At 38.9% G+C, this 25271-nt stretch overlaps 1 protein-coding gene across 3 annotated transcripts in view; it reads left to right on the forward strand.

Annotated features, from left to right (window-relative positions):
- The window catches only part of LOC134354008 (myosin-9-like), a 113008-nt gene that overhangs the window by 32340 nt on the left and 55397 nt on the right, over nucleotides 1–25271 (forward strand). For 2 of the 3 annotated variants that reach the window (XM_063062656.1, XM_063062655.1), the window contains exons 4-11: nucleotides 13431–13458; nucleotides 14832–14925; nucleotides 15211–15231; nucleotides 18215–18307; nucleotides 18550–18613; nucleotides 20947–21045; nucleotides 22041–22184; nucleotides 23076–23171. In XM_063062656.1, the coding sequence (XP_062918726.1) occupies nucleotides 13431–13458; nucleotides 14832–14925; nucleotides 15211–15231; nucleotides 18215–18307; nucleotides 18550–18613; nucleotides 20947–21045; nucleotides 22041–22184; nucleotides 23076–23171 (639 nt within the window). The remainder of the gene's footprint in view (nucleotides 1–13430; nucleotides 13459–14831; nucleotides 14926–15210; nucleotides 15232–18214; nucleotides 18308–18549; nucleotides 18614–20946; nucleotides 21046–22040; nucleotides 22185–23075; nucleotides 23172–25271) is intronic. The other variant, XM_063062657.1, reaches the window with a different exon arrangement.

Consider the following 25271-nt stretch of genomic DNA (forward strand, 5'->3'; position numbering starts at 1 on the left):
TGCACAGTGGAAAATAAACATCGGCAAAAAATACAAATAATTAATGTATAATTATAATACAAACTGACTGAACTTTAGCACAAATACTGATTATTTGTACATTTATAAGCAGTCAATTCCAAAAGTATACTTAAATTTTATTAAAATTGCTTGATTTTATATTGTTTGAGGGTTCTTTAAAGTAAAAGAACAAGACTAGACTAAAATTAGGCAAGTCTCTCTTTAAACTTAATCAGTTTTCATTAACATTTAAGATCCTTTGCCAGTTTTATTTTCATTTGGCAATTTAGCAAGTTTATTTTTATTCAGCACAGTGCTGTGGGCCGAATGATCTGTTCATGTGCTGAGCCTGTTCTAAGCTTATTTTGGTGGATGTATTGCATAATTGATCCAAACTTTGTTTTGAACTAGGTTTTGGGGAGGGAAGTCAATCAGACAAGCTGTGTTCAAAATTATGTTTAGTTAGACTCCTAACGGGCAATCTTGTTATTTGTGAAAATCTCAAAGATTGCAGAGCTACTACATGTTTTAATTTTCTAGTCTAGCAGCCTTGGGACCTGATTTGATGCTGAAACACAGAATTTACCTGCAGTCACTTTCCTCTGAGCAAGGGGATTGTTTTAAATATAGTTCGAGCTATGAGAAATGAAAGCTTGAGGGTTCCATGAACTTTCTGTAACCCAAAGTTTCGGTAAGTTGGAAATGCTTTTGGGTGAGATCCCCGAAGTTGTACAGGTAGTTCTGTAATGAGCTACAGATTAGTTTGTTCGTTAGGTGCTGTATCACATCGTGGTCTTTCCATGACCATGATTGCTCTTGGCAAATTCTTCTACAGAAGTGGTTTTCCATTGTCTTCTGGGTAGTGTCTTTACAAGACAGGTGACCCCAGCCATTTTCAATACTCTTCAGAGATTGTCTGCCTAGTGTCAGTGGTTGTGATATGCACCAGCTGCTCATATGATCATCCACCACCTGCTCCCATGGCTTCACGTGACCCTGATTTGGAGGGGGTGGGGGGTGGTGGCTAAGTAGATGCTATACCTTGCTCAAGGGTGACCTGCAGACTAGCTGAGGGAAGGAACGCCTTCCACCTCCTTTGGTAGAGGTGCATTTTCACCCTGCCATCCCCAGATTAGTACAGATGTTAATTTTAGGTCAGGGTTATATTTTATAATTCGTGAGAACAGATATCTATTATATTCAACAGATGGTGGACCACATTGCAGCCTTTAGTGAAAAAATGTATGCAAGTGCTTGGATTTGGATAATCAAGTTAAGTTATAAGCATTGGAAAATTAGAGACTGCACTCTGGTGTTTAGTGTAATATAGTGAAATTTTAAAGGGGGGAGGCTTCTTATGAATTTAAAATATTAATTCTAAATAGATAACAGACCTTCCATAATTGAGTTACTTGATCAAGTTTATCAGTATTGCCTGTGATCCAGTATGCCATCATAATCATAAAAGTGAAGTTCTATTGAAATATAGGAAAGTTCATAATTTAAAGCTTCTTACAGGTATTGCAGGCCATCCGGAAGAAATTCACTAGGCTATTTCCAAAGATGAGACCCTGAACAAAAAATATTGCACCTGTATTCTTTTAAATTTAGAAGACTATATTATAATCAAAGAGGACATGATAAAGTAAATGTTGAGATGTTCTACTAATGAGAGAGTCTTGAATGAGAAGGCATAATTAAGAGAGTGGACAATCATTTAAAATTCAAGTGTATAGGAATTCTCGAAGCTGTTGAATCTCTGGAATTCTCTAGCTTTGAGATTCTGAAGGCTAGATTATTGGAGGTATTTAATTGGTAGTTGAATCTGTGAAAGATTTAGCAATTGAACGCTTTGGAGCTGGCACAAAAGTGGGTTTCGTACCTGGAGCAAATCAGCAATGATAATTGAATATCAAGGGCAAATTTGGAGTGCTGCAGAGCCCATTCCTGCTCTTGTTTATGCTTGTGTTCTTGTATCTCTAAATTCCTTCATCCTTTTTTTGTATCCAGGCTCACAGAAATATGACTAACACTTCATTGGATCTAGATTTTTCTTTTACTCCATTTCTGATCTTTCATTCATTGGAAACCGTGTCGCATTCAATGTGACCCAGTTTATCATAACCTATTTTACTTATAGCTCAAGGGTAACTGAAATTTATTGGCTGGTAGGTTGTTTCGACGTTTACTTAGTATTTTAATAAACACTAGCATTCCTTTGCTCAGCTAGATAATTGAACAGACCTTTTAAGGAGAAAATACAAAAAGTAGTAATCACATAAAGTGATTAAAATACTCAAGGTCATTAATTAATGCCACCTGTGTTAGTACTGTGATAGAACAACTAGTCAGTCCACCCTTTCCCCCAGAATTCTGCAGCTTTCCTGTATCAAACAAATCTAATTGCCTTTGGAAAATTACTGTTGAAAGTCTTTCCACCATGTTTTAAGACAATTCATTGCAGAATAATTTCACTTCTTGTTTTGTTTTTAAACTGTTTTTGATGACTTAGTATATTCCAGTTATTTTTAGCTTAGAGTTGCAAGCTTTGTGAGGTTGCCCTAATTTTGGGATGTCAGTTTTCTGTTATATTCATGGGTTAGCCTTTCATTATTTAGGAGGTACTCCATATTACGATCAGCTCTATTTGTTGCATGTATATTGAAACGTGCAGTGAAATTTGTCATTCTGCTTCATCAACCAACACGATCCGAGGATTGTGCTGGAGCAATCCGCCAAGTGTTGCCACACTTCCTGCGCCAACATAGCAGCCCACTACTCGCTAACCCTAACCGTATGTCTTCGCACGTGGGAAGAAACTGGAGCACCCAGAGGAAATTCACATGGTCACAGGGAGAATATGCAGACTCCTTACAGCCAACAGTGGGCTTGAACTGTGATCAGTGATTGCTGGCATAGTAAAGCAGTTGCGCTAATCAGTAAGCTACCGTGCCTCCCTACTCTTTCAATTTACAATTGTACCAAACATTGGTTGGACTCTACTTGGAGTATTGTATACATTTTTGTTTGCCACACGGCAGAAAGGATCTGCTAGCAATAAGAATGTAGAGCAATTCACCAGGATGTTGCCTAGAAGTTATGAGCAGAAGTTATGAGGAAAGATTGGATAGGCTGGATTTATTTGATTGAGATAAGTCTCCAGATCCTGATGTATCCTTATGCTGGGGTTTTGGGTGTGATTAGTGAGATAGCTGATCATTAATTTTCCTATTTCCATAGGGGATAGAAGGAAGCCATTCCACTGAAGTCTAGGCTGGTGCTTAGGGCAATTGTATTATCACCACTAATTTTCACTGTAATCTGTTTACATTAATTCCTCTCGTTTCACCTAAAGTGGTTAAATAATCAACCAATTTGCACTGTAGTGTTCTCGTGCAGTGTGTTGAAACTCTGACTAAACACCAAGTTAAACCGGAGCCAATGAAGACAGAGTCATATTAAGGTTAACCATTTACTGTTCACTCTTCCACATCAACTTCGTATGGTGAAAACTGTTGATAAAAAAAATACAAACATATACAGCGTCTGTTTCATTCTGGAGACCACTCGCGCTCTCTTTTAGCGAGTGTCTCCAGCCGCCCCGAGTAGCGGGTGAGGGGTCCCGTCAAACTGCTATCGGGCTCGAGCGACCCCGCGTTTGAAATTGAAAAGCCGACACGCACGCCGCCCCAACCGCCGCTTCCTTAACAGAAACCGCGTCAATATTTTTACTCCAAATACATTCTTGTGAACTTACGGCGTTGCTTCTATAATGTTTCTTTGTGGATAGAAACGGAGCTCTTCACGATCATGCCGCACGCATGGCACCCGCCTTCACACCTTCTCCGAACCAAGACGCAGCGAAACCGGAGGTGACGTCATCGCATGCCGCGATACACCATAGACAATGGATTTACCTTTGTTATACTGTAACATAATTATCAACCTTTAACTTTAACTAGAAAATAGTTACAAACAAATCATTTAAAACGTAGACCCAACAAAGTCAAATAAATGCCTTAAGGGCAATACGTGCACATATTTGGGGTGTGAGATACAATTGGAACATGTGGTCACAGGAAGAATGTGCAAGCTCCACAAAGACAGCACCATGTATCAGGACAGAGTTCTGAAGCAGCAGTTCTTGTACCGCAGCTATAATTTTCTAAAATTACTTGCATTTGGACAAAGTAAGACCTCCCATCAGTGTTGCTCACCAGTGTCCTCTCCTTGGCTCACCCAGTGCAAGACAAGCTGATTTACCTTTGTCTGTGGCTGAACTGGCACGAGATGAGGAACTGTTGTGTACTTGTTCTTGCCGAAACGTGGCTCCAGAACAACATCTCATGCACCATCAGTCTTCAGGCCATGCCAGTTAGGGACTTGTGCTAATATTTTTTATGACTGTATGTGCTTTTGTAACTGTGCTATGTATTGTGTTTTGCACTTCGACACCGGAGGGATGCTGTTTCATTTACCTGTATACATTTTAAAGGTCGAATAACAATTGAACTTGAACTACTGTAGCCCCTTAAAAAAATGCTATGGATAAAGAACTGGTGAATGCCCTGTGCTTGGTTTCCTAACTGTTTGATATGGTGTTGCATTAAAAGTCATTGTGGAAAATTAAAATTCATGGTATAGTTGGTAACAACAGGTAAGATTTAGGTAAGATTTAGCTAAAAGGTTGGCTGGCTCAATGGGAAGTAGGAGCCAGAAGTGGATCTTTTTTCAATTAGGATTAAATAAGTGGTGTGCCATAGGAATTGGTGCTATGATTTATAAACACAAAATATTCTGCAGATGCTGGGGTCAAAGCAACACTCACAACAAGCTGGAGGAACTCAGCAGGTTGGACAGCATCCGTAGAAATGATCAGTCAACGTTTCGGGCCAGAACTTCATCAGGGTTCCGGCCCGAAACGTTGACTGATCATTTCCACTGATGCTGCCTGACCTGCTGAGTTCCTCCAGCTTGTTGTGAGTGGTGCTATGACTTAAGTTTCTTACAAATTATAGAATTGACATGTGGGAAGGGATCTAAGGTATGGTTGCTAAACTTGCTGGAACACAGTAATGGGTATGACAGCAAGTTGTGAAGAAGCTGAAAGCTACAAAGGAGAATTGATAGGTTAAGTGAGTGGCCAAAGGACTATCAAATTAAATATGTTTAAAAATCACTCTTTGCAAGAAACATGAAAGCAAAGTATTAAATGGTGAGAGATTGCAGAGGGATCTGGGTGCATGATTTGTAAAAGGATAGTACGCAGATACAAGTTGTTAGGAAAGCTAATTGAGCATGGCTATTCATTGGGAAGGGAGGTGAATGCAATACAGATGTGACACTTCAGTTACATCTGGAGCAGTGTTGGTCCTTAAAAGAAATTAAACATGCAGGGATTGCTGACTTACAAGAGACAATTGGACAGGCTAGGCTTCAGGGACTTGTGCTAATATTTTTGTTACTGTATGTGCTGTTGTAACAATATGAAAGGATCTTGAATGATGTGTATCAGATATATTAACAAGGTGAATATGGAGAGAGGAAGTTTCCTTATGGGAGAATCTAGAATAAGAAATATTTTTTTAAAAACTGAAGGTGTTGCTCTTTTCAGATATATATGAGGTGGGGTTTTTTTTGGACTTCTTTCTCAAAAGGCAGCGGCTGTAAAATATTTGAACATTTTATATTTTTAGAAGCTACAGATTCTGGTTAGTTGAGAAGATGGAAGTTTAATGCAGTTTTATAAAACTCTAGTTAAGGCCACATTTGAAGTATTGCATATAGTTCTGATCACCCCATTTTAAGAAAGATGAACAAACTTGGGTGGTTTTCTCTGCAGTGGCAGAGGCTGTGGGGAGATCTGATAGAGGTTTATAAGATAAGATCGTGAGAGGCATAGAGTAGACAGTATCTTTCTTTCTCCCCCAAGGTTGAAAGGTGGGGTGGGGGGGGGGGGAAGAGAGGTTCAAAGGAGATGTAAGGGACAAGTTTTTTTTATCCCAAGTTGTGGGTGCCTGAAATGTGCTGCCTGAGATGTTGGTAGAGGCAGCTACATTAGGGACTTCTGAGAGATGTTTAGATAAGCACATGAATGTGAAGAAGATAAAAGGCTGTGGATGTTGTGTAGGCAAAGAGAGTTTAGTTGGATATTTGATTGCTAATTTAGTTGGTTCAGCACAACATTGTGGGCCAAAGAACTTGTTCCTGTGCTGTAATGTTTTATGTTTAAGAATGCAGGCAGATGTTGCAGTCAGATCAGCCGTTATTGAAGGGCAGGACAGATTTTTGAGGTCAGTGTTCTGCTCCACCATTTCAATCTTTGTATGATTGCAGTGCCTAATTTTACCCTCTTCCTCTCATTTTTTCTTTCAATATCACGTACACAGGATTTTTTTAAAGATGGCTACTTGTATCCCTAAATCTATATAAATCCTTAAATCTATATTGTTTCTTTTTGGATATGCCCCGGGGTTTCACGATAAGCTTTGTCTTTTTGAGAGTTTGAACGTTCTCATGGGTGGCAAGCACACTGTGTGTGGCTTCAATCGGTCCCTGTCGATCTATGATCCTGCATTCCCTTACTCCTACAACTGCTGTTGATAGGCTTATTGAGATGTTAGCTGTTGGGATTATGGTTTTAATGACAGTGGGTAAGAATGTCTCCTGTCTGCACTTGAAAGTTCTTTTGGGCCACCCTCAGAAGTGATTCTGTTTGTGAGCAAAGCCCTTACACAAAGTTGTGCAGCACTGAGTTAATTGAATGGAGTATAAGCTCAAGGTTGCCGCTGTTTATTTATTTTGGTGATGCATAAAAGGGAACTTCTAAATCGTGTATGGATTCTACTCTAGAAGAATTTATCCCGAAAATTTTAACTATAAAAATTTTTAATTATGGCTATTTGGAGTTCAAAATGGCAATTATTAACTTCACTGTGAATCCCATATCCCTGATTGGATGTTTCTCCACGTGATACTAACTCTTACCACATCCTTAGTGTGACATCATTGCTGCTTCTCCCATTTCAATTAAAAGAAAGAAGTGGACTTTGAATCTGTAGTAAAGTAAAATTAAATATTAACTTCCTGAAGTTAGTTGTAACAGCCCCATAGTTTCATAGAAACTTCCTCCTTGATGGAATTACACAACTTTTTGCTTTTTTGAGTAGAATGTTTATATTACTGACTCTGTTATGAGACTTTGTGTCCAACTTCAGGACCAATAGTCAAAATGATGACTGTCAATAGCAAAAAAATATTCAATCAGGTAGCAGGCAATTTGTTGGGTCTCCTGAGACTGCAGCTGCTGTGCCCGTCAGTACTAATCTCACGCATATCCCCCTCTGTCCCTCTCATCTAAGTCTCTGTCAAGATGTCTCTTGATTGTTATAACTTTCATTGTCTGCATCATCTGCTCTGGCAGCTCATTCCAGATACAAACTACTATGTGGAAAAATTTTCTCCTCTGATATCTCAAATCTCTCACCCGTGCTCCTTAAACTTAAGTCCTCCTAATTTTAAACAATGATCATGCTACCATTAATCATCTGTCAGTCTCAGATTAAGTTTTAATTAACCTTGTGTTACTTGCCCCTTATGTAGTTCTTCCATCTTTTGGAAGTAGAATGTTTTGGCAGTTGTACAAGGCCTTGGTGAGACCACACCTGGAGTATTGTGTGCAGTTTTGGTCCCCTAATCTGAGGAAAGACATCCTTGCCATAGAGGGAGTACAAAGAAGGTTCACCAGATTGATTCCTGGGATGACAGGACTTTCATATGAAGAAAGACTGGATGAACTGGGCTTGTACTCGTTGGAATTTAGAAGATTGAGAGGGGATCTGATTGAAACGTATAAAATCCTAAAGGGATTGGACAGGCTAGATGCAGGAAGATTGTTCCCGATGTTGGGGAAGTCCAGGACAAGGGGTCACAGTTTGAGGATAAAGGGGAAGCCTTTTAGGACTGAGATTAGGAAAAACTTCTTCACACAGAGAGTGGTGAATCTGTGGAATTCTCTGCCACAGGAAACAGTTGAGGCCAGTTCATTGGCTATATTTAAGAGGGAGTTAGATACGGCCCTTGTGGCTACGGGGATCAGGGGGTATGGAGGGAAGGCTGGGGCGGGGTTCTGAGTTGGATGATCAGCCATGATCATAATAAATGGCGGTGCAGGCTCGAAGGGCCGAATGGCCTACTCCTGCACCTATTTTCTATGTTTCTAATGCTATGTGACTGAGTGTAGGAGTGGCCAAAATGGCTCGCTTTGACCATCAAACATGGAGGCGCTTTCACAAAACTCCCACAGTCCCTGATGAACCTGTGATTTTAGTCTCTGAGGCCAACTTGAGAGCATCTTTCAGGAGGATGAACCCACAGAAAGCATCTGACCCAGATGGGGTACCTGGCAGAGCACTGAAGATATGTGCTAATCAACTGGCTGGACTGTTCCCTGATATCTTTAACCTCTCAATCTGAGGTACCCATCTGCTTCAAGCAGGCTTCAATTATACTGGTGCTCGAGAAGAAGTCATAACCTGCCTCACTGGCTATCGTTCAGTAGCAGTTAAGTCCACTGTGACAAACCACTTTGAGAGGTTGGTGATGAAACACATTAACTCCTGCCTGTAAACTGACTTGGATCTCACTCTAATTTTCCTGCCATTACAACAGATCAACAGCAGATGCTGCTTCATTGGCTCTTAACTCAATCAGGCCCTCAGCCTCAATACCTCCTTATGCAACTGGATTCTCGATTTCCTCGCTTGTAGACCCCAGTCAATTCAGATTGGCAACATCTCCTCCACAATCACAGGTGCACCAGAATGCTGTGTGCTTAGCCCCCTGCTCTACTTTCTTTATGCTTATGACCGTGAAGCTAAGAATAACTTCAATGCCATATTTATATTTGCTGACAATATCACTGTCATTGGCTGAATCAAAGGTGATGACAAATCGGCACATAAGAGGGAGCTTGAAAATCTAGCTGAGTAGTGCCACAATAATCTCTTACTCAATGTCAGCAAACCAAAGGGCTGATTATTGACTTCAGGAGGAGGAAACCTGAAGTCCATGAGCCAGTCCTCATCAGGGGATTAGTGGTAGAGAGGGTCAGCAGCTTTAAATTCCTTGGCGTTATCATTTTAGAGGATTTGTCCTGGGTTCACCACGTAAGTGCCATTACAAAGAAAGCACAGTTACACCTCCACTTAGGAGTATGCACAGATTCAGCATGTCATCTAAAACTTTGACAAAATTCTATAGATGTGTGGTGTAGAGTATATTGTATATTGACTGATTGCATTGCAGCCTGGTATGGAAACGCCAAAGCCCTTGTAGGGAAAAGCCTACAAAAAGTAGTGGATATAATCCATTCTATCATGGGTAAAGGCCTCCCCACCATTGAGCACATCCACACACAGCGTTGTTGCAGGAAAGCAGCATCCATCCCCAGGGCCCACACCACCAGGTTCAGAAACAGTTACTACCCCTTAACAATCAAGCTCCTCAACCAGAGTGGGTAACTTCACTTGCCTAACTGAACTGTTCCCTCTGGACTGGACTCACTTTCAAGGGCTTCCATATTATTCTCGTTACTCACTCACTGCTATTATTTTTTCCTTTTGTATTTCTTTATTTTTAATTGTTGTCCACCCTGTTGGATATGGTAAACAACAGGAATTCTGCAGATGCTGGAAATTCAAGCAACACACATCAAAGTTGCTGGTGAACGCAGCAGGCCAGGCAGCATCTGTAGGAAGAGGTGCAGTCGACGTTTCAGGCCGAGACCCTTCGTCAGGACTAACTGATGAAGCTTCCTTCAGTTAGTCCTGACGAAGGGTCTCGGCCTGAAACGTCGACTGCACCTCTTCCTACAGATGCTGCCTGGCCTGCTGCGTTCACCAGCAACTTTGATGTGTGTTGTCTGTTGGATATGGTCTTTCATTGATTCTATTATTTCTTGTTTTTACAAGAATCTCAGGGTTGTTTATGGTGACATATATGCTTTGTCAGGTATGGCAATTTACTTTGAAGTTTGGTACATTTAATGCATGTCCACAGTCTGTTGGAGTTTATTTAATTTGCTAAATTTTGAATATCATAATTCAAAATAAGTATAATTTCTAATAATTTACCATTTAATTATTTTATATTGGATTTTGTGTGTAATTTCTGGTTTCTGGTCAGTATTTTTTTTAGTTTTGCACTTGATATATCGCAAATATATGGAGGTTTGGGAAAAGTGAAGAGAATTTTGATTTTCCTGAGAGCTTCAAAAAGCAGCTTTAGTGAGTTCTTCGTCAGGATAAGTGTAAAATGTTTGTGTTATTCAATGTTTTGAAGAGATTTGGTGTCTTAAAAATGACCAGATTTCTTTCATTTCTAATAAATGCATTAAAGCAGTTTTTGGTTTAGTTTATTTTTACTTCACTGTAGGAAAGGGTAACATACACTAAAGAGACATCTGTGAATTTTCAATTTTGATGGGTACGTGTGAGATGTAGAATTACTCACAAAACTGTTAATATTATGTTTATCAATAACAGAATATAATTACAAAATTTAGCAGCTCATATAAAATGTTTATTCTTAAAATTGAATATTTACTCAGCTATATGGCATCAAGATATTTATGTTGTGCTGATCAAATTTTCTTTTGAATTGAGGAAGCATTTTTATCTTTAGATCTCCTGTCAGTTCCATGCATCAAATGGCTGTAGGTTGTATCCAGCAGTGAAAGGAATAAAAATAACCTCAATTTGTTCTGCATCATCCCCCCTCCCTCCCCAGTAAACTCTGTTGGCCACATTGTTTATACTTTGACATTTAAATGTTGTGAATGATCAGTATGCAATCCATCCTGCTAACCATCAAAGTTCAAAGTAAATTGATATCAATGTACATATGGACTGCCCTAAGATTCATTTCATTGTGAGTATGTGCAGAAATACAAAGAAACACAATAGAATCATTGAAAAGGTGCAAAGCACAAGACAGGCAAACAACCAATCTGCAAGAGACAGCCAACTGTGCAAGTACAAAAAAAGAAAATAATAATAGATAAGCAATAAACATCGAGAGCCTGGGATGAAGAGTCCTTGAAAGTGAGTTCATAGGTTGTGGGGACAGTTCAGTGTTGGAATGAGTGAAGTTATCCCCTCTGATTGAAGAACTGCCATGCCTTCTTTGTAATTGCATTTGTTGGACCCAGGGCAGACCTTCTGAAATGATCAAGCCAAGGAATTCAAGGTTGCTGACCCGCTCCACCTCTGATTGCCTGATGAGAACTGGATCGTGGTCCTTTGGTTTCCCTTCCTCCTGAGGTTAAAAATCAGCTCTTTGGCTAGCTGGCAATGAGCAGGAAGCAGGCTAAGCACACAGCCTTGTGGTGCATCTGTGCTGATGGTGATTGTGAACGATATGTTATTGCCAATCTGAACTGACTAGGGTCTGCAAGTGAGGAAATGGAGGATTCAGTTGCATAAGGAGGTCTTGGAGCTTATTGATTTATTATGAAGGGATGTGAGTATTGAAAACAGAGCTGTAGTCAATGAAGAGCATCCTGATGTATTCATCTTTGCTGTCCAGATGTTCCAGGGTTGAGTGAAGAGCCAATGAAATACATCTGCTGTGGCGCTGTAGTGACGGTAGGCAAATTGAAGCAGATCCAAGTCAGTTTTCAGGCAGGAGTTGATATGTTTCATCACCAACTTCTCAGAGAACTTCATCACAGTGGATAAAAGTGCTACTGGACAATTATCATTCAGGCAGGTTACCAGATTTTTTTTAGGCACCTGGATAATTGATGACTGCTTGAAGCAGATGGATACCAAAGACTGCAGAAGCGAGAGGTTAAGGATATCAGTGAACACACCAGCCAGTTGATTAGCACAGGTCTTCAGTACTCAGCCAGGTATCCTTTCTGCAACAAATGCATTCTGTGGGTTCACCCTCCTGAAAGATGCTCTCACGTCACCCTCAGAGACTGAAATCACAGGGTCGTCAGAGGCTTTGGGAGTTTGTGATAGTGCCTTCGTGTTTTCTCAGTGGAAGCAGGCATAAAAGGCATTGAGCTCATCTGAGAGCAAAACCTTGTCACATATGTCGTTTGGTTTTACATTGTAGGAGGTGAAAGCATTCAAGCCCTACTATAGCTGTTGAACATCCTTCTATGATGCTAGTTTGATCGAGAATTGCTGCTTAGCATGTGAAATGGCCTTCTGGAAGTCATACCTGGACCTCTTGTATTTTACTTGTTCACCAGACCTGAACGCCACTGATCTAGCCCTCAACAGATTGTGGATATCTTACTTCATCTGGGGCTTCTGGTCGAGGAGGACTGTAAATAATTTTCTGGGGATTCATTCATCCATGCCTGACTTTATAAAGTCAGTGACAACTGTGACATATTCATTCAGATTCTTGAACATGACCCAGTCCAGTCCACTTAGTCAAAGCAGTTCCATAACCGCTTCTCTGCCTCCCACAATCACCTCTGTGATGTCCTTATTTCTGGAGCCTTGCTCATTAACCTCTGCCTGAATGCAGGTAGAAGGATAGTCTGGTGATCAGATTTCCCAAAATGCGATCTAGGGATGGAATGTGTAGCAGTATAGCAGTGGTTGAATGTGTTGGGACCCCTGGTGCTGCAGGTGATTTGTTGATGATAATTAGGCAGAGATTTCTTCAGGCAAGCTTGATTGAAGTTCCAGGCAATGATTTGAAGTGCTTTGGGGTTGGCTGTTTCCCTAAACAACGTAAAGTGTCATGATTAACATTGGCCTTGGTGGTATGTAAACTGCAGTCAGGATCATAAAGGAGCTCTCTCAGTAAGTAGAATGGATGGCACTTAACGAATGGCTCAGTGTCAGTATCCATGGCCTTTCTTTAAGGAAGTGAACTAGGTGTTAGGCAATTTGTGGTAATAAAGGTTGGTATGCAGCTTTTATAAAATGTGCTGTTTAAAAGTTCATTGAAAGTTACTGTAACATACCATGTAATCATTGTCACTCATTAGGTTTTGGATAGTTTTCATATCATTTTTGTTAGACAATTGTATTTATGCAAATAGTATGTGTGTAATAGGGTTGATGTTCTTCTCTGAAAGAAAGTTAAAATCTATTTTTGAATAACCCCATGAACACTACCTCATTATTTCTTTATTGCACTTTTTCTGAAATTTATAGACTTTTGTCTTTGCACTGTACTGCTGCTGCAAAACATACTTCACAACACAATGGTAATAATAAATATGATTCTGGTAACAGCATGTTTGAGATAAGTGTTGCGTGCTGATTATAATTCACCTCTTTGCATTTGGAAGACTTGGGGAAAATGTTTAATAGCAATATCAACCTAGCTGTGACAAAATGAGAAAGCACCAGTCAAAAAGTTGAACAATGCATTATAATATTTAATTTGCTTTATTTCAGATCGTGAGGATCAGTCAATCCTATGCACGTGAGTGTTTGGTTTCCTTTGCTGGATACATCTTTTCAACAATGAGTTCATCAGTTATGGTTTGTTTTGTCGAGTTTTCCACATTGCAGGAAATGAAATTGGGTTTCTCTTTCCTCTTTTGTGTGTGTGTGTTAAATAAATAAATGTACATGTACAACCTTTATATCTCCTCTAAGGACACCTCGTATAAAAGCCATATTTCAGAGTTATGTTACTTTTGTACTTTTTTTTTCCTCGAACAGTGGATAATTTTTAAAAGGTGCTCATGATTTGTATTATTGATACCTTTTGTCACATCATCACATCTGGCTGTTCTTGTTATCTAAAAACTCAATGAAAATTTTAAGATGGGGTTATGTCAGCCACAAGAGAAAATGATCTTGTAAGGATGACCAGAAATTTAAAACTGTAGGAAATAGCAGGCATTGATAGTAGAACCTCTAGGTCAAATCTCATCAAACTACAATTGATACTAGTTGTTCATTAGTAACTTCACAAGTAGAGTAATGTTGATGGTGGTCTTGTTTGATTTGGAGCTTTTAAAACTACGGCAGCTATTGTAATTCTGATCAGAGCTGGTTCTGACATCTTTATAATGATTCTTATAAGCCCATTTTGTGAGTAAAGGAGTGGATCATCATAGTTTCTTGCATCAAAGAAATCAGAGGTAATGTTTTTTTTCCTGATGACTTGATATTTGCTTTTAACAATTGTGATTAATCTAGCTAGCTGAAGGATGCTGAATTTCTATGGTGAATTGTTTCAATTTAGAAATGAGCTTAATGGCCACTTTCTGTTCTGTCTGTGTCAGAATATTACGTTCCTCCCACTTATTTCTAGTAATCTATTCTCACTCGTATACAAGTCAACTCCACTCTGATTCTCCTATCATCCACTTACATGAGAGGTAATTTCCCTACCAGACGTCAGGTCTTGGGATGTTAGAGCATGGAGGGAAGCGTGTACATTTGCAGGGTGAATGAGCAAACTCCACGTGCACCTGAATCTGGGATGAAATCTGGATTGCTGGAGCCAAGATAGCTGCATGACCTGCAGTGCCACTTTGTTGTCCATTGGTATCTAGATCAGATAGTCTCCAAGCATGGTTTGGCATCAGTTTATTTTCAAGTGCACATGGCTGTGAATATGTTTCAGGTAATCAAATGTTTTGTGGTTAATCTTTTTTAAAAATCTTATGCAAATAGTATAAAAACTGTTCATATTTCTCAGGTAAATTATAGGAATGCTCAAAAATGTGCTTTTCATTGAACGCAATTGTATTTGTTTTTGTTGAAAGTTATTTAATTCCTGTCTGGCTTTTATGTACAAATTGAAGCCCTGGAGTTGTTAAAATTAAATGTTTTCTATTATAGAGGAGAATCTGGTGCTGGTAAGACAGAAAACACCAAAAAAGTGATTCAGTACTTGGCTCATGTTGCTTCTTCACATAAGTCTAGAAAGGAACAAGTAAGTGTCTTTTACCTAGGATGTAGTTGAATAATTTTCATAATTTGGTTAAATCTAGTCATTGTAATGATTTTAATCCTTACGACATTTATTTCAAAATGTACATTAAATATTGTGATCAGTCTTCCTGTTTTATTTTATTGAAATTATGAATTTAAATTATCATTTAGCATTTCATAAATGCCTGTTGGGTTGTTAAATCCCTTAAACAAAATAAATTCTTGAAAATTTCTTAAATATTTTTTGCATGCAGTTGATAATACTTTCCCCCTTCAACATTTGCAGCAGTCTACGGTGTTAGCATACGTGAGTGGGTTATTATAATTTGATTTGCATATTCTGCACTTTATGCATTTATATACAGATCTGTTGGCTGTTTGGGGAATTTCTAAGCTACTTCAATTGGTTTATGAAATTGTCTTTTGGCCAATTGAAATTAACTCTTGATGTGCAACTGCCCCTTGATTGAACATACTCTTGGATTCAAAGATACAACTGAGATAAAGTTTTGTGTGTTTGCTTAATAGTAGTTTCTTTTAACGAAATGGGTCTAAGCAAATGCAGTTGTCATTTAAAAATGCAGCAAAATTGTGATGTAAATTGGTTTGCAATAAGCTGATTGCACTGGGGCTAAAAATTGCTATTTATGATTTGCCTAGGTAATTGTAAATCCTGGTCCAACTTAATAGCTGCAGTGTCTCTGTTCTACCTATCACTGCAATGGAAATCATTTAAAATTTTTCTGGACAATTGTCTATCTTGGATGGGTTTGGGAGCAAATTACAGCTCAGATCTGTATATTATTTATGTTGCATGCTTTGGGTGTAAAGGTGGTGTAAGTGTTTCTTAAGTTCTGTTTATATTTGGAGGTGTTTACATATGTCAGAATGTTTAATATCTAATTTGGGATGTTTCCCTATCCTAAAAGAATCGTTTTCCAGTCTGAGAAATGATTCTGAGCTCTTTTGTTCAAAGTGCATTGACATTTAAGGTTTTCAAAACTTTTATAAACAAAACTATTGTAGCCCGGAAAAGGGAGAAAATCAAAGCATTCAACTAGGAAATTGTCTCCTTCTCTTCTCTCTTCCCCCCCCCCCCATGCAAGTTTATTTTATAACTTGTTTTATTTGTGCTGATATAAAATAGAACTTTTTGGAGAATATTTTTAAGACCAAGTTATTTCCTCTCCAGAATATTTGTTACTTTTTGCAATTGTAGTCAGGTTTGTCTCTCTGGCCAGGAAAGGGGGGTATTTTGACTCACCTTTTTGACATATAAATAAATTCTTCACATTCATAAATTTATTATTAAATGAGTAGTTAAAATCTCCCAATTTAAACTTCATTAAATAAAACAAATTTAAAGTCAAGTTGATTTTGACCAGCTTACCTTTTCAGTTTTCTTGATGAAAAATGTCCTCAGTAGTTACCTTCCAGTTAGTGTTCCATTTAATCACCATCAAATCAGGAGTAGAACAAATATGCCTGCATTTGCAAGTTTTTGTCGTTTCACTGGATTCCACAAACCCCCCCCCCCACATTCCATAGGAAATAAAGCTTTAGAAATTCCTCATAGAATTTTATTTTTGTGATAAATTGTGCAGATTATATAATTTTGTGTGTCGCTGTGTATCAAGATGGGTCGTTCGTATAATGAACGCCTATCTTGAATCACAGATGTGAAATGACTGTTCAAAATGCAAGCTTGTGCCCCTGTTAATTGTGTTGTATTAATTTTGTGCATATTTTCTATGTAAAATTGAAGTCTCACCATTGCATTGTAGAGCTGCAATCGTGTGCTGACCGCTAATTGAGATTGCCACCAAAGTGGGTGGAGTAAATCTGTCTGTTGAATAATTGCCTCATATCTAAATCCTAGAAGTCACTGCAGCAGCAACACTTTCAATTGACAGAACGGCATTGTGATTTTGAAATGTCAAATTTTCAACTGTCCAAATTCGGTTCATTTTAAAACGACTTAATGTCTTTTTGGTTGCTTTACAGCTCTACTAGATTGAAGTTTCCATGTCTTGCTTCTTACTTGCCTAACTTAGCACTAATGCTAAAGAAAGCTACTGACCTATTCTAACAATGTTATAAATGGTGGAATTGATTAATAATTGGTGTATCAGTGTGTAATTCATTACATGTTTTAACAATAAGTATGGCACACCTCAAATTAGGAACTGAATTTCTTCCTTGGTCCTTTATTCAAAGAATTTGAGTGAATTATCTGAATGCAGGTCCATTTTGTGTTCTTGTAAAGGCTCACACTAAGATTCCTGCCTTAAATCAGAATCAAGTTTATGTACATTTTCTGTGGCTGATGATTAAATGACCACAACTGTTTTTCCAATCTTAAATTTTGGGTATATAAGAACATCTATGTAGCTGGTGTATCAGTCTCAAACTTGGATGCTCCCAGTTGTATTTCCTGGATTGCTTTAGGTCAGCATTCTGAGTCAGTTGAAATTTATGTGGACATTAGTTGGAAAATTCCCAGAGTTAATGTGGTATTTGTCAATCATATGTTTTCTTGCTTTAAGTAAGCAACTGATATGAGCAACCAGTAAATTGTGTCTGTAGTGAATGGTTTAAAGTGCTGACTTTGGAGTTATAGAGAAACAAAAAGACATTTGTTATCTTTGTGATAACAAATAATGGCCATGAGGTTCTAAACCAGTCGCTACATAAATAATGGAAGTAGAAATTCCATTGCTGGTATAGAATAAATTTTGGTGTATGCCCATCAAGTGCTTCAAGGAAGTACCTTCCAACCATTTCTAATTCCATGTAGATATTTATATATTTGTATATTGTGCCTGCTTCTATCTTGTGTTTCAATGCCATCTGCTTAAAGGGGGGGACTTTTTTCTTTTTAAAGCTGTTAGTCAAAATGTTGTCCAGTTTCATTGAATTGCATCTCTTTTGTCTTTCTCTTAACCCTTCCCTTTCCACCCTCTGCAAAATAAGTCCAGTAATGACACTGTTGTAACAGTTCTTCAGCCTTTTTTTGAAATCTAGCTTGTAAAGTCTTTGATCTATTAATAAACCAAAATTCCAAACTGTCCTAGATTCTTTCTGCTCATTGTTCCAATTAAATGTTTGCATGCCCTTTCAAGATGACCAAAAGCACACACTTGTTTAGCAGTCAGCTATTACTTCTAAAGTCTTTCTTGTTGCATCAGAGTTGTTCATCTGTAAACAATGCTTCAAAGTCTGTGTTTCTCTGAAGTTGTGCTTGTAAAACAGATACTCCAAAACTAATCTGAGTCATGTTGTGATTGCAGGGAGAGCTTGAGAAGCAACTACTCCAAGCGAACCCTATCCTTGAAGCTTTTGGTAATGCAAAAACTGTGAAAAATGACAACTCTTCTCGATTTGTGAGTAGCAATTATTACAATGTCTAAGGTTAATAAATCGGCACACTCATAGTTTCAAAAAAGGTTTAAATTTTGCATTTTTACTTAGTTTTGTAGCTTTATTTCCTAAGAATCTTTTATTATAAATCTGCTTATAAAAATATTGTAATGAAAATGGAGCCAAAGAAAACAACATTAAATCTTGAAAGTCTGTATTCTTAAGTTTTTTTCCGGTGTTTAACTTTGTATGTCCTTTTTTTCAGGGAAAATTTATTCGAATCAACTTTGATGTAAATGGCTACATTGTTGGAGCCAATATTGAAACTTGTATCCTTTGCAACAATGAAAGGCCATAATAAAAAAAATGGTCATGAAAATGCAGAATCACCTCGAACTCAAATATAGGCCATTTAATATATTAATCGTCGTAGCTGCAGCAAGATTTAGTGTTTTGAAAATTGGGATATCTTTGCTTGTATGGGGTTTCAATGTTTGATTTCGGCCCCTAGAATTTTGAAATATTGATTATGGGGTCTGAGCTTTTAAGGGCTCCAGTTATACATGTGGTTTCCCAGAACAAAAGGGGAAGACGTTTTTCTTTGAAATTTAAAGCAGTTATTTTACTAGAAAAATTTTATTTTTTGGGGGGAGGGGAGGGTTGATATGATAAAGTAAGCATGGGTTTCTTAAGGGGAAATCTTGCCTGACAAATCTGTTGGAATTCTTTCAGGAAATACAGACAGGATAGACAGTCAGTAGATGTTGTTCAGAAGGCCTTTAACAAGGTGCAGCATTTGAGGCTGCTTAACAAGATGAGAATAAGGAGGCTTGAGTATTGTGAGCAGTTTTGGACCGTTTATCTGTGAAATTTGTGCTGGCATTAGAGAGGGTCCAGAGGATGTTCACGGGAATGATTCTGGGAACAAAAGCATTAATGTAGGAAGAGCGCTTGATGGCTCTGGGCTGTGCTGGTATTTAGATGTATGAGGGGGATATCTTTGAAACCTATTGAAAGGCCTAGACAGTGGGTGCATCTAGGATCAGAGGACACAGCCTTAACAAAAGGAAGTGCACTTAGAATAGAGTTGAGAAGGAATTTCAGATGGTGGTAAATCCGTGGAATTCATTGCCATGGATGGCTGTGTTGGCCAAATCATTGAGTATATTTAATGCAGAGGTTGATAGGTTCTTGGTTGGTCAGAGAATCAAAGATTACGGGGAGAAGGCAGGGAAAAAAATGGGGTTGAGAAGGATAACATCAGCCATGATGAAATGGCGAAGTGGATTCAGTAGGCCAAGTGGTCTAATTCTGCTCCTGTGTTTTATGGTCTTGATCAGTGAGTTTTTAATTTCACAGTGCTAATGAACACCAAATGTAGAGTGAGCCAAGCTTGAAAATTTGAGGAATATCTTTGTTTTGCAACTCTTTTGAAGTAGTTGACCCCAATTATAAGGATTTTTTTCCCATATCACTGCAATTTTTTTTCCCATTTGTGGGCAGTGTAGGCATTTAATTGCTTGTTCCTAATTGTTTTTGAGAAAGTGGAGAGCTGTTGTCTTGCACTGCTATCATCATTGATGTGTGGTTATACTCCTTGTGCTTTTAGAGAGATTGTTTCAGTGTTTTGACCTAGTCTGCAATGGTACAAACTACTATGCCATCTGTGTGTTGTTGGAGTGAGTGGCTGTGAATGAGGTGGCAATGAAGCGGTCTGCTGTGTCCTGTATGGTGTCAAGCTTCTTGAGTGTTCTTGAAGCTGCACACATCCAGGCAGATGGACAGTATTTCATCACACACCTTACTTGAGATTTGTAGTGGATTCAAGTCAAGAGTGTGTTGGCTCTTCTAAGTATTTACCCATTACTTTAGTACAAGAGAATGCCCCAAGTTTCTCTGCCTTTTGTAATTGTAATCCTGAAACATTCTGGTTTCATTCAATCTCTTCTGTGCCCTCTATTCACTTAACACCTTTTCTCAAAGTGTGGTGTTGAGATTTGAAACAGCAAGTTAGTAGGGCTGAACATTTGTTCTGTTTGGTTAGTTCTGGATGCCTCTATTTATATTTAAAAACTTTTTTTAACTTATTAAGATACAGTGCAGAATAGGTCCTTTAAGACACGCTGTCCAGGAATTCCCCAATTTTTAATCCTAGCCTAATCGTGGAACAATTTACAGTGTACAGTTAACCTACCAACAGGCATGTCTTTGGACTGTGAGAAGAAACTGGAGCACCCGGAGGAAACTGGGAGAGTGTACAAACTTGTTACAGGCATCAGCAAGAATTGAGCTCAGGTCACCTGTCCTGTAAAGTGTTGCGCTAACCACTACGCTACCATGTTGTTATCATCCCACGTGCCCTATTAACTGATTTATTTGCCGTCCCGTCAGCTTCAAGAAGTTATGTACAAATCCATCCATCCTCTTGAAATCTATTATTTGCACCATTTGTTACACTATCAAGTATTTTGAAACTGCATTACTCTTGGGGTCAGTACTATTTGTGTAAACTAAGTCTGAATGATTATTCCAAATGAAACTATCCTGCTATGGTTGTCTATTTTACCTAACAGCTATTAGCTGTGAGCAACCAAGTGGTGACGTTCTTATTCAAATTTTAAAATACACTTATGGTGGAGTCCCTTTAACTAGCAACTTTCAGATTTGTTGGAAAAGTCTCGTGCCATACGTCAAGCCAAAGATGAACGTACTTTCCATATTTTTTACTATCTTCTTTCCGGGGCTGGAGAACACTTGAAGAGTAAGTATATAGCATTTGTTTTCATGAGAAGTTGTGTAGTCCTGCTTAATTCAATCAGTAGAACTAGCATCATGGCATTAAGCAAGTCTTGCATGATCTCTTGGTTTTTCCCTCCACTCCCTTAAGCACCAATTGATTCCATGCATTGATCATTATGTGAAAAGGTTGTTACCCTGGTATTTATCGTGTGCTTCTATTTCAAATATGTGACTTTAGTCTACTGATGGTTATAGATGTGAAGTAGTATTCCTGATTTTATTTGTAACTCGCTTTGTACAGTATGTTTCAGGATCTTCTCTCACTTCCTTTTGAAAGTAATCTGTTAGATTTCTGATGCTGTACCATCACCAGAGCAATATATAATTTGAGAATGACATTTTCTCAAGTGTGGTACCAAATTAATTGTAGTGTAATACTCAATTTGCTTTGTTGCTTTCCTTTTGTAACTAGATATGTAGGCATAGTCATTTGTTTTGTCAGTTTTCAAGGACCTAATGAATGTCCAGAACATTTTAAGATGGCTGAACTGCTTCCTCAATCCTTGGCATTAGTTATGAATTTGATCAGCTTGCATTGAGAGATCAATCTAAGCGTATAGTAGATTGTCTTCACAGCATTGCAAATATGTGGAAACATAGAAAACGGAGCAAAAGTATGCCATTGGGCCCTTTGAGACTATTCTAGAATTCAGTATGATCCTCTATATCAATATCATATTCCTGCTTGCACTCAAATGCCTTGATGTCTTTTGCATTTAGAAGTTTTCTATCACCTCTAATCTATCGTGACTTTGCCTTCCTGCCTCTGTGATAGAAAATTCTGCATGTTCTCCACACTGTTGGTGAAGTAGTTCTTCTCTCAATCTTTAGTGCCTTATCCCCATCCTGAGACTGAGATTTCAAAGCTGGTTAAGTGTCGAGGGAATTCTTGATCATGACAAGTGTTATATAATTTTTCATTTTTAATACTAATGTGTGAAATATTTTTGATTACAGATGATCTGCTATTAGAGGGCTACAATAACTACAGATTTATGTCTAATGGTCACGTTACCATTCCTGGACAACAAGACAAAGAATTGTTTCAGGAGACAATGGAGGCTTTCCGAATTATGGGAATATCTGATGATGAACTGATTGGTATGCATTAAGTAGTAAAAAAACCATACTATTAAGTGTATTGATTTGATTCACGGCGGCAACACTTTAATGCAGTCCCTTCTTGCAGTGAGTAGCCAAACTAATTTCCAATGGATTTGTAGTATGTGTGAAAAAGATTTTTTAAAAATTCTGGTGATGTGGGCAACTCTGGCAAGATCCCACATCAAAGTTGCTGGTGAATGCAGCAGGCCAAGCAGCATCTGTAGGAAGAGGTGCAGTTGACGTTTCAGGCCGAGAGACTTCCTACAGATGCTGCTTGGCCTGCTGCATTCACCAGCAACTTTGATGTGTGTTGCTTGAATTTCCAGCATCTGCAGAATTCCTGTTGTTTGGCAAGATCAACTTATTTTGCCCATTGTGACTCAAAACATGACTTGTCAGTGCTGTTCTTCAGACAGCATAGGTGCAATGTGCATTCTCTAATCCCTGCTAGTTTGTAAACTTTTTTTGAGAATGTAACACAAGGCCATATATTTTAATGTATAGAATCATGGAAATCTACAGCACATTACAGGCCCTTCGGCCCTCAATGTTGTGCCGACCATGTAACCTACTCTAGAAACTGCCTAGAATTTCCCTACCACTTAGCCCTCTATTTTCTTAAGCTCCGTGTACCTATCTGAGAGTCTCTTGAAAGACCCTACGGTATCTGCCTCTACCACCATCGCTGGCAGTGCATCATTCCATGCACCCACCACTCTCTGTGTGAAAATCTTACTGCTGACATCCCCCTTGTGCCTACTTCCAAACACCTTAAAACTATGCCCCCTCATATTAATGAATAAATCAAATGATCATTAGATGATAGCTCTTTTCCTATCTTTAATGCCTCAAATGTTTAATGGTTTTCCTTTCTGTTTCGCTTCCTAGCCATGCTAAAGGTTGTTTCTGCAGTACTTCAATTTGGGAACATCGTTTTCAAGAAAGAACGCAATACAGACCAAGCTTCCATGCCTGATAATACAGGTGAATAGATCAGCGATCTAGTGAAACTTGTGCTAATGCTATAAATAAGTAGATCACTTAACAGACAAACTTGTAGATTTTGAACTCATCTTCACTTGTATGTTCATAGTATTCTGTTTGCAAGGACTGTATTTCAATTCTGAAAGTGTTTTTCTGGACTGAAGTGTGCACTCTTAAATGGTGTAGTCTCCACTACTTAAAGCACTTGCATTTTAAACTGTCCAGAAAGCCAAAGCCATTATCTGTGCATATCACTATATTGCTATTTATAATGTTTGCCGTTGCTTGCTTTTTTATTGATGTTGGCTCACTAGTTTCCAACTTATCAAAGATCAGTTGTACTTCTAAAACTGCTGTAATTGTTCAGTTTATAGCTAAAGCTGACTTAATTTGGCTTCCTTAATATTGCACATACTGAACACTACCTTGTTATTCCAGACGTTGTTTAGCGAGGAAAAATACAGCATTTAGAAAGGCAACAATTAATCAAAAGCAATCAGCATGGGGAAATTTGCTTCAGGCAATTTTGAAGTTTTGGCTGAGGTAATGAAGATTCATGATGAGAAATTTCTGGTTTTGACTCCACTTTCACTTTCCATAAGTTTAGCTCATTTAAAGCTTCCCTTATTCTGACTAATACCAACTTTCATTTATTTGACAATCCTGTGCTTACTGACTGAGATGCTCAGCATCAAAGGGTTGCTAAAGCACAAGAAAACAGGTCGACCTTCTATAATCCGGCACCATTGGGACCTGAGGAGTGCCGGATTAGTGAAAATGCCAAATTACAGAAGGATCACTTTAAGCAATAGCTAACCGCCTCATCATACTTTTAAAGTATCAAAGGATTCAAAGGTTCATTTAATGTCAGAGAAATGTATACAATATACATCCTGAAATGCTTTTTCTTCGCAACCATCTGCGAAAATAGAGGAGTGCCCCAAAGAATGAACGATAAATGTTAGAACCCCTAAGTTCCCCACCACCCCCCAGCTCCCCTCCCTCTTGCGTGTAAGCGGCAGCAAGCAACAATCCCCCCCTCCCCACCGGCAAGAAATAAAGCGCACCCACTACCAGCACTCAAGTGTGAGCTAAGCGATAGCAAAGATACAGACTTGCGGTTACACCAAAGACTACATTGTTCACCCGATAGTTGGACATGCTGCAGGCTCTCTCTCTCTCCTAATAAGAGAAAGAGGTGATTCATGTAAACTAGTACAAGTTAGATAATAATGAAACAGAAATATTAAATGAGTAGCAAGTGAAATTTTAATATACTGTACAGGCACAGATAAAATAAAGGGTACAGGTAAATGTACAGGAATTAACTTACACAGAACAGTTGAGCACTTCCGCTTCTAAAGTGAGACGTTTAATATACCTTCAGGCAAAGTTACATGTCTGCAAGTGTGGGGTCGTCAGAAGCGGAAGTCTGAGAAAGGAGGTCTTCTAGACACCACATTTCATGCGACCGCCAGGCAGCCGGGGCTTCGGCGCTGGGCTCTTCTCTCTTCACTCGCAGTTACTGAGGGATCCTCGTTAGTTTCTTTTCCTCCGCTTAGTAATATGCTTAAATTCAGCGGGTGACCACGTCTGATCTGAGGTCAAAGGCAGAAGAGAACGGAGCGCTGGCTGGGTGACGCCGGAGGGCAGTGTGCGACTGCCGGCAGGCGGGCAAGAAGGCGGACCGACCCAGCGTATGATATTAATAAATGCAGGAAAACAAGCAGGAATCGCCTGTCTGTGCTTACAAGAGTGCACCAACACATGAACAGATCTAGCACAACCAAAACAATATGCAGCAGATTGGTACGGTGGCCTGGAAAATTTGAAATTACAGTTGCGTGGAAAATTTGAAATCAGTGCGGAAGGGCCGGCTGGTGGCGCAATGACATTGGCGCCGGACCCGGGAGTGGAGGTTCCCGTGTTTGAAACCAGTCGCGTCCGCTCCCGAGTACACTTTCCATCCGTGCCAGATTGAGTGTCAAGATCACAACTCAACCTCGTAAAATAAAAAGGGAAAAATACTGCGAAAATGTCTGTGTGAGGAGTGGCCACAGTCTCTCTCTTGCTCCGCGCCTTGTAAAAATGCCATGAAAA

The sequence above is a fragment of the Mobula hypostoma genome, chromosome 11 (assembly GCF_963921235.1).
Source record: "Mobula hypostoma chromosome 11, sMobHyp1.1, whole genome shotgun sequence".
Taxonomy (NCBI): domain Eukaryota; kingdom Metazoa; phylum Chordata; class Chondrichthyes; order Myliobatiformes; family Myliobatidae; genus Mobula; species Mobula hypostoma.